This window comes from Vespa mandarinia, chromosome 17 (assembly GCF_050613455.1).
Source record: "Vespa mandarinia isolate Hongniang chromosome 17, ASM5061345v1, whole genome shotgun sequence".
In the NCBI taxonomy this organism is placed as follows: Eukaryota; Metazoa; Arthropoda; class Insecta; order Hymenoptera; family Vespidae; genus Vespa; species Vespa mandarinia.
In genome coordinates this window covers 1,702,025-1,712,500 of record NC_140826.1, presented here as the reverse complement: position 1 = coordinate 1,712,500, position 10,476 = coordinate 1,702,025, and the positions used below count along the sequence as shown (strand labels likewise).

General features: G+C 23.2%; 1 protein-coding gene across 1 annotated transcript; it reads right to left on the bottom strand.

Moving 5' to 3' along the window:
* Window positions 1–2,092: 2,092 nt before the first annotated feature.
* Window positions 2,093–10,052, bottom strand: CtsL4 (Cathepsin L4). The gene is made up of 5 exons (XM_035884976.2): window positions 9,743–10,052; window positions 8,904–9,080; window positions 6,412–6,771; window positions 4,604–4,764; window positions 2,093–2,364 (listed from the first exon to the last, which is right to left on the bottom strand). Exons 1-5 carry the CDS (start codon window positions 9,944–9,946, stop codon window positions 2,169–2,171), a joined length of 1,098 nt encoding a protein of 365 aa, XP_035740869.1. The 5' UTR covers window positions 9,947–10,052; the 3' UTR covers window positions 2,093–2,168.
* Window positions 10,053–10,476: the final 424 nt, after the last annotated feature.

Below are 10,476 nucleotides of genomic sequence, written 5' to 3'. Positions count from 1 at the left end.
GAAAGAAAGAAAGGAAGAAAGAAAGAAAAAAAGTAAAAGAAAGAAAGAAGAAGGAGAAGAAAAAGTAGATGATGGAAGTGGAGATAAAGTCTCAGAGACAGTTTTCTTCTACCTTTGACGAGTTATCTCATTTTATCTATCCATTCTTATCGCAATTTTCATTCGTTCCCGTGCATGTTCCCCTATTTTCTAACAATACGGTCTTGGTTACGATCATTCAGAGAATTGCATTTATGTTTTGGAATAAATTGGACGCCATTTTTAATTAAGTTTATTACGTTTATACACTTTTCTTTGTCCTTCTCTTTCTTTTTTTTTCTTTCTTTCTTTCTCTCTGTAGTTTGTTGAAAACAAAAATCGATATTTATTTATTATGATTATTCTAATGGAATAATAAGTTGAATGGGGGAAAAAAAACCATAGAGAAAGTCGTAAATCCGATCTTGATATTATTATTATTATTATTATTATTTTAATATAAATAGTTAATAAAAAAATTATTGCAATCTTTGATACGATTAACATAAAATTATCTTCATAAAATGTAAATGTTGTCGATCCTTCGTTAACCAAATTATTTTAATTGTCGTTCGAATTAGACGATCTTAAAGAAACGATACCTGCCTTACGTTAACATATTAATTTGCAAAAAAAAAAAAAAAAAAAAAAAAAAAAAAAAAAACAAGAAAACAAATGTTTATTTGTAACAGACAAACAAAACAAAAAAATGCAAAATACTACTAACAAGGTGACAAAAAAACTTGTCGAATTATTATCATAGAAAAGCGATGGGGGGAAGGGAGGGGTGGGTGAGTGGGGATCTGAGCGAGAAAGAAAAAAAAAAACATCAGAGAAATTAATCTAATCTCCTTTAAGTAAGAATTTTCGATGATTAGATATATTCTTACGAGGAAAGCAGAAGAAGAAGAAGAAAAAAAAAAAGAAAGAAAAAATAAAATAAAAGGAAAGAAAGGAAACGAGGAATGAACTAAGACGAGATGTAAACAAATAATGTGTGTCGATGATAAAAGGTGTCAATAAACAAAAATTTAAATAGGGAAAGAAAAGAAGAAGAAGAAGAAAAAAAAAAGATAAACTTCACGTTCTTTTAACTCGAACAAACGTCACACGAGTTTCGCGAAAATGTTCAATTTTTGATATATATATATATATATATATATATATATATATATAATCGGTTGGTTCATAATCAGATCGGTTGACATATCTGACATTTTGATTTACGAATTTTCTCTTCGCCTTCATTTTTATACGAACACTTGTCCCTATCTCTCTCTCTCTCTTTCTCTTTCTCTCTCTCTCTCTCTTTCTGCCAAATAAAATACAAAAGATGAATTATAACATGATTAATAATAAATAACCAATGATATCTTGAATTTTCATTACTTTCATTAATATTTAATTAATACACTTGTATATCAAATAAAATTCATTTAATGGTAAAGTAAAACCACGATATGTTTATTATTTCACGAACAATAAATTATATTAATTAATTTATTTTGTTCAATCGAGAGAAAGAGAGAGAGGGAGAAAGAGAGAGAGAGAGAGAAAGAGAGAGAGGGAGAAAGAGAGAGAGAGAGAGAAAGAGGGAGGGAGTATATAATACCGTTAAGTTCCAAATAGCTTTCTATTTGCTTCTTCATCGCTAATTTCTAATACTCTTTTATAATCTCGATAGCATATTAATCAGTCTGTAATCATTTGCTTTTTTTATTTATTTTTTTTTTGCTTTTACTATCTTTTAGAATCGGTATTATCGTTGATATTTTTCCAACTCTCTGAACAGCAATCTTCTTTCAAAGTGTTATTTATTATTTCTAGAAATTCCTCATTTTTATTGCATAAAACACATAATTTAATATATCATTAGTTTATTCCCTCTTAAGTTCCTCACTTTGTTTACTAAACAAATATAATACACATGTTGCACGATTAGATCGTTCAAAATATTTAAACGTTTTATCACGTGATATATTGATAATGATAAATTTCTCAGTTGTATCGTTAAATATATATTAAAAAAGAAAAGAAAAGAAAAAGAAAATGGAAAAAAAAGAAGAAGAAGAAGAAGAAGAAAAATGGAATCTTTTAATTGATATTAAAGATAGGTAATAAGTAGATGTTTTTTACAATTGTAGGTGTTATTAAATTTTTGCATAAGCCGCATAATTTGCAATACCGCAACGATTTTTATGTCTTGCCAATCGCATGTAACCACCCTCTCCCCAATGTTCACCCCACCAATTCTTCAAAATCCATTCGGTTGGTGTATATCCAATGATTAGTATGGCATGATTTACTATGTCGGAGGTACATGCAACGTCATCGTAAACACCTTGACTGTAAATTCATTTTTATTTCAATTTAAAATTCAAGTTATATATATATATATATAAACATAATTAATAATAATAATAATAATAATAATAATAATAATAATAATAATAATAATAATAATAATAATAATGATAATAATAATAATAATAGTAGTAATAATTTTTTTTAATGAAATTGAAATATATTATTATGGGATATTTTTATTAAAGATATTCAATTTTTATTGTTTTTATATTGTAATGAAAATCGTGATTTTATTAAGCTAGAAATGTACACACACACACACACACACACTTGTATTTATAATTTTTAAATATATATATATATATATATATATATATATATATATATATATATCTAACATATGATATAAGAAAATTAATATAATTTTATGATATAATAATTATATATTATATATTATTTATTATATATATATTTATGTATATATAGTTGTGCATGCATACGTTCGAGAAAATAAAAATGCAACAATCATTACATGTTTTATTCTTTAAAATGATATGAGTTCGATGACTTACAAATTCAGCAAACTCATCGATAAAATTCGCAGTACTTATTTCTTTTCTTTTCTTTTATTTTTTGTTTTTCTTTTTCTTTTGTTTTTTTCTCTCTCTCTCTCTCTCTCTCTTTTTTTTTTTCAAGGATGCCATCACTTTCTTAAAAAGAATAAAATGGATGAAAATGATTGCGTAAGTCTCGATAATATTTCTGTCTTATATGAAAATATTGTTAAATACAATGTATACGTTTTAACCCGATAAAGGCCACGCTTTTTTAAAGAAAAAAAGAAAAAAAAATCATTGCGACATATAATATGTTAAAGTTAATTGACTTAAAAATATGATGAAATCGACCACCAACGTTGAAATTGTATTGTGGTTTGTTGTAATTGGGAAATTCTTTCTTTTTATTATTATTATTATTATTATTATTATTATTATTATTATTATTATTATTATTATCATCATCATTAGTCCAGGGTTAATGAATCGAGGTTGATAATATTATCAGTTTTATCTGGATTTAAGTATAATGAAATGAAAAATTTAATATATTTGTGTATATGTGTGTGCGTGTATGCGTAAATATTTTGTATGTAAAAACTTGTTTTTCCAAGCGCATATTATTACTATGCAAATATTACATTAGACATATTGTTTTTTTATTTTTATATAATTTAATATATACACGTATACATACAAACATCGTATATACATATATATATATATATATATATATATATATATATATATATAACTACATAAAAATATATCGTACGATATGAACAAATAATTATATGATATATTATATGTAAAATATGATATACCTATATAATCCAAATATAATGGTAGACCTTATTTTTTTATTATTCAAATAATGGAAATTTTTTTGTTTATGATTTATTATATTTATACATGTCGTAAAAAAATATATGTCATATGAAAAATATTAAAGAATATTTGTCAAAAAAATTAGGCGATATGTCATTCATGTATGTAAATATCATATTGCATTCATTACGAATTATCTTTAGACTTATCCGAATAATGGAAATTTTCTTTCTTTTTTATACGGCTTTTATTTTATATTTATATATATAAATATATATTTATATGCAATATAATAAATTATATATAATCAAAATAATAATTTTTAAACAAAATAATTTTGTTTGTTTTATATGGTTTATTATATCTAAATATAATGTCAATACATATACATACACACAAACACACACAATATTATTATTATTTTATATAATAAATCAATACGTATAAAAATTGTGACATCGTATGTAAATATATCGTATGTATATAATAATAATTAATATTATTATCAATAATTATAATAGTATTGTAATTAAAATTGAATATTTTCGTTATTATCAATAATATTTTCTTTTATTATTATAATTATATTTTAATAATAATTAATTAATAATAATACGTGCATATATCGAATGGTTATTTATTTTTATTATATATGTGTATATATAAGAAGTGAGTTTACATTCTTTTTTTTTTCTTGAAAATTAAAAATACGTACGTATTATTTTATATATACATATATATGTAATATATACATATACTATTTATATATACATATATATTTTATAAATACATGTACATATAATATATATACACATATAAATAAAGAAAATATTTAGTCCACTCAAAGAGTTTCCATCCGAAAGAAAAATAATTTTGAAAATACATTTACTCACTGATAGAGCTGGAAGGTCTTCGGGTTCGCATTTATTGATGCCGCTACAGGACCAATTGTCGCAATAGCTACTTCCAATGCTTTTTCATCACGTGCTGGTAAAACTGCCCATGAAGTTATATTAACGACACTGTGATCCTTTATGAAATTACATTGACCTTGCTAATAATCATAAAAAGAGATTTTCATTAGTAACATTAATTAAATAATATCTGTTCGTTTGAAAAATTCTTAACATTATAACAACAACAACAACAACAACAACAATAACAACAGCAACAACAAATAATTTTTATTACTTAATTTTTAAATAAATTTTTGTCCTTTTTTTCTCCCATTTAATACACATCGAAATTTATTGATATTGCTTCCACGAACGTTTTTTTTCTTTTTTTTTTTTTTTTTTTTTGAAAATATAAATTCATCGAAATTGTTCATATTTTTATTTTTATATGACGTATACAAAAATACAAAAATGACGTATACAAGAATAAATAAAAAAAAAAAAAAAAAAAAGAAAAAAAAAAGAAGGAGAAGAAGAAGAAGAAAATAAGAAACGTTTTGAAATACTATTTTAATAAGTTTAATAACATTTCAAAGATATTAAATTAAATTCCGTCATATGTCAGACGAGTTTTCGATTACATCATCGAAACATCAGAACTCAACACAAGCATAACAGAATATTCTTAAATAAATTCAATCAAATGAGATAATTGTCAACGGAAATATAAATATTATTTTTGCTTGTACATGCACATATATGTTGTTGAATTGGACATTTCGTATTCATGCGTGACCGATAATGAAGAAAAAGAAAAAAAAAACAAAGGAAAAAGAAAAAGATAAAGAAAGAAAAAGCAGAGAAAACATATATTATTGCAAAAATAAACTGGCCATTGCATAAAATTTCAAGAAATTCGAACGAAAATATACAACCAGTTTCATTGCAACGAAGAGAGAGAGAGAGAGAGAGAGAGAGAGAGAGAGAGAGAGAGAGAGAGAGAGAGAGAGAATAATTTAAAATAAAAATCTACAGTTGCATCATGCACACGCTTGAGAGATCACTGTAATCTATGCATATATACGAGCGAAAGGATTAATCATAACATACATTTCATTCAACAATTTTGATAAACTTTCAAATCCGCTTTCAAGATAAATTTTATGCGGAGGAAAAAAAAAATATATAAATAAAAAAAAACAAAAAAATGTCAAGCTTTTCGCTAACATTATTTATATGTATATTAATTTTCATTATTATTATAAATATCTATTTATATATTAGCATATTATTATTATGCACATCTATTTATATAAACATATTATTATTATACATATAAACATATATATAACATGCATAATAACATATACATTATTATATATATTATATATATTATATATATTATATATATTATATATTTTATATATGTATATATATATATATATATATATATATATATATATATAAAATAAATGAAATTATGAATTCTTATAAAAAGAAAAAATATAATAATTATAATAATAATAATAATAATAATAATAATAATAATAATAATTCCATAATAATTTTTCTGAATTGTTTTTTCTTTTTTAAATGTCAAAAAGAAGAAGAATTAAAAAAAAAAAAGAAAAACACAATGAAACAGAAGAAAAGAAATGTAAGGAAAAAGAAACAAAAAGAAAAAAAAAAGAATAAAAAGAAAAAAGTAGAAAAATAAATAAATAAAAGTAATGACAGAAGGAAAAAAAGACAAATCAATTATACAAATTGATAATGATAATATCGATTGGAATAATATTACATACTTTCCCTTTGTAAGGATACATGTTTTGCGGCATGAGTCCTTTCGATTTCTCAAGGTATCTCAGGGTATTCCTGAGGGAACCACCATTGCAACCAATATTCCCAGTTATCGTACTGCAATCAACCAATTGCTGTTCACTCAATGGTATTAGCTTGCCAGTCTGTTTAAATAACTGGGCCTCTATCGTGCCAGCTATTGAATATGCATAACAGCTTCCACATTTCATTTGATTCACTGGCTTCGTCACAAAGCCTAGTTCACGCCAATCCAAATGAGACGGTACGAGTTTAGGATCTTGCAAGGCCAAAGAGACCATCTCGTCGTCGGGCAAACGACGCCTTCTACTTGGCATTAGTTTTATCTTAGATCGTATTTTGCATAGAAGAAGAAGGAAGAAAGAAAAAAGAAACAAAAAAAAAAAAAACAAACAAGATTTAAATTTAAACATTTCTATTTTAATATATCGTTAAGTTTTAATTTTTATTATTGTGACTTATATCAAATGGATAAATGATTTATTAGTTTATAAGGATTATTAATGAATAGATCATTGATCGGTCTATGAATCGTAATTATTGGATAGATGATGAATATAAATATATATATATATATATATATATATATATATATATATATATATATAGAGAGAGAGAGAGAGAGAGAGAGAGAGAGAGAGAGAAAGAATATAGAGAAGATAGATAGATCATATATTTATAATGATTGTAGACTAAATGATAGATCTATAGGGAATATAGATGATGATATCATAGATATGATAAATAAACAATAGTAGGATTATTTATAAACAGATCATAGATTTGTTATGATTATAGGATAGATGATAGATTTATAGAGATTGTAGGCAGATAGATCATGAATCTATAGGATAGATCTAGATTGATTATCGATGTATATAGAATAGATTTATAGTGATTATAAAAAGATGAGTCTATAAATATTGTAGATTAATAGATCATAGATCTGTGAAAATAATTTATAAAGATTATAGATAGAGGTTATAGATATATTGATCGTGGATCTATAGGATAGATTGATTTTGCAGATGTTACAAAGAAATAGATTATAGATCTATAGTAATAAAAAGTTAATGATTCAATGCTCTATAGAAATTATAGTTAGATTTATAAGATAAATAATTTTTTTTAATACAAGAAAATATAAACATATATATATATATATATATATATATATATATATATTAAATAAATAAATGTTGTATTAATTATTAAATTATTATATTAATTTTGTCATTAAAAAATTCGACTACTATCTGATTTAGTTGATTTAGTAAATAAAAATAATAAATATATAATAATAATCATAATAATGATTGTTACGGCAAAAATTTGATTATAATTATTTTAATAGTAATTAATTCAGATTATAAAAAAAAAAGATCGATTTTCAATCGAAGAATACACGTATGATCGTATAATGTTTTTTAATTTTTTTTTCAATAATCATAGAAATTATTTAAATTTAAAACAAAAATAACGAAGAAAAAAGAAAAAAGAAATTTGAAAATAGAAAAAGATATTGAAAGATGAATTAATTGCTTCTATAAATAATATAAGAAAATCAATACATATTAATTTGAATATTTTCAATAATTTTAACTATACACTTGTTACAACATTTATTCATATAAATTGTTATATGTGTTGGTATACATAAATATGTATATATATATATATATATATATATATATATATATATATATATATATATATATAACCGAATATAAGATTTAAGCGAATCTTAAACAATCTATCTTGTAATCGAAGATCTACAATATATATATGGCATCTTTAACAGGAGTAAATAAATATGCATGTATGTATATATGTATATATGTATGTATGTATATAGTTCGATCGGTAGATAGATCGTCTTACGTTCGCTCTCAACTCTATGTTTCCATTACAACGAATGTGAGAAAGGTGTAATAACACGAAGCACCAAATTTATGGATGCTTTCTAAATAAGCTATCTCGGTTTAGTTCTTTACTCTATGAATAATTTATAGAGCCCGTTGTACATGATAACAAACCGTACACGATCGTAAGAAGTTTTATAATATTATGAACGACGAAACATCCAATATGTCTCTTTCAGTATTATATATAAATACATATATACAGACATACGATAATATATGTATATATGTATATATAATATCGTAATTATTTTAATAATAATAATATTAATAATTTAATTATTGTATTAATATATAAATATATATATAATATATATTTGTTCACATATATAATTTATATATTAATATATGTAATTATAATTACTATATTAATATATAAATTATTAATATATAAAATGCATAATTTATGTATACCAATTCCATAATTTTTTTTTTCTTTTTTTTTTTTTTTTTTTTTTTTAAAGAATAATCGAAGACTTTCATTTATGTATGATATTTCATTTATTTGAAGATTACTATTGGAAATTCATACCAACCATTTTTCGAACGTATTGTTGAGTGCTTAGATCTGCTATATGGTTGTCTCGTAACGTGTAACCATGGTGTCCCGCTGCGGCCATTAAATTGTGTTCGTAAATTTTCACGAGATTTTGCTCCCACTTGATGCGTCTCGTATTGTCGAGATTTCCGCTGTAAGTCTTGTTGAATTGTGCCTGTAGTTTTGTCGGGGACGAATGATGCTCCATTAATTTTTCTTCTTTTTTTTTTTTGTTTTTTGTTTTTTTTTTTATATATATAAATAAATTCCTTATGTCCAAGTTTGTTATCGAGTTAATACGTGGGTTTTTTTTGCGCGATAATATACCAACATAATATTAACGCTAATATATAATTAACAAGTTTTACATTGGAATTTTGCATTTTTTTTCTTTTGTTATCTTTTTTATTAAAATATCAAAACATCATATCATTCGATTTATCCAATGGTATTATTTTTTTGTTGATATTTTTCTATTAATACAAATTTACTTCGTATATGGATAATCGATAGTATTTTATGAATATTTCAAGTCTTAAGCGTTAGAATTCTTCTCCCATTTTATTTATTTATTTATCTTGTTTTTTTTTTTTTTTTTTTTTTTTTTTTTTATTTATTTCTTGAATCTCTAACGTCATACCAATATCAATTCACAATTTTTGCATTATAAGAATCTCTCAGTTTTGTTTTATTTTATTAATTAAAATGTTTATGTGATGTATTTGTTCGATAAAAAAAAAAAAAAAAAAAATTAATATTTTTTTTATTTCTTCACTTTATTTTTTTTTTTTTTTTCTTTTTTTTTTGTAGATTATATTATTGCATTAAGAACGTTACCTTGTAAGCCCGCCAATAGTCGTCGAGTTTACTGGATATCTTCGGTGGTAAATGTTTGTTTTTATTAAACATCTGGTATCCTCCTTTCACTCTTAATAAAATTAATATGAAAAATGTGAAACAAAAGATCGATCGAAAACGATTCATCATCGTTGGAGCGTTGTAAAAGACGAACTGAATTCTTAAAACCAACTTTGATCTCATTTTTTTTCAATATGTTTTTACGATTTCAAGAGTCAAGTATCTTGATGCGTGTCAGCAAAATTTGTAAAATTACGCCATCGAATATAGTCCGTAATAAATTTATCGTAAATTTATTACATATTTACGTATACATATATATATATATATATATATCTATACATACATACATATACCTATATAAAAGTGTTAGTAAACATGAGAAAGTTTTTAGTATGTCATGAATGTATTAATTATTATATATTATGAATATATTATAGTATATCATGAATTTACTAGTTTATACGTATCAGTATTTATTTATTCATATTAATTTTATACTTTATTTCTTGTTTTTTTTATTCTTTTTTATTTTTTTTTTTTTTTTTTCTTTTTTATTATTATTAATCTTACATTTTCTTCTACAAATTGCTTCTACAAATACAGACACACACACATATATGTATATATACATAAATGTTGTGTTGCTATAGTGTTATAGTTTGTAAGAGACGTTTGCAAGATTATGAAGATGAGAGATAAAGGAAAACAAA

Excerpts from the sequence above, each read along its gene's own strand:
- CtsL4 (XM_035884976.2), bottom strand. The coding sequence starts at position 9,946 with ATGAGATCAAAGTTGGTTTTAAGAATTCAGTTCGTCTTTTACAACGCT. Across the intron at positions 9,081-9,742 it reads ACTATTGGCGGGCTTACAAG|GCACAATTCAACAAGACTTA; the intron begins GTAACGTTCTTA and ends ACAAAACTACAG. Across the intron at positions 4,765-6,411 it reads TGTATCCTTACAAAGGGAAA|CAAGGTCAATGTAATTTCAT; the intron begins GTATGTAATATT and ends TATGATTATTAG.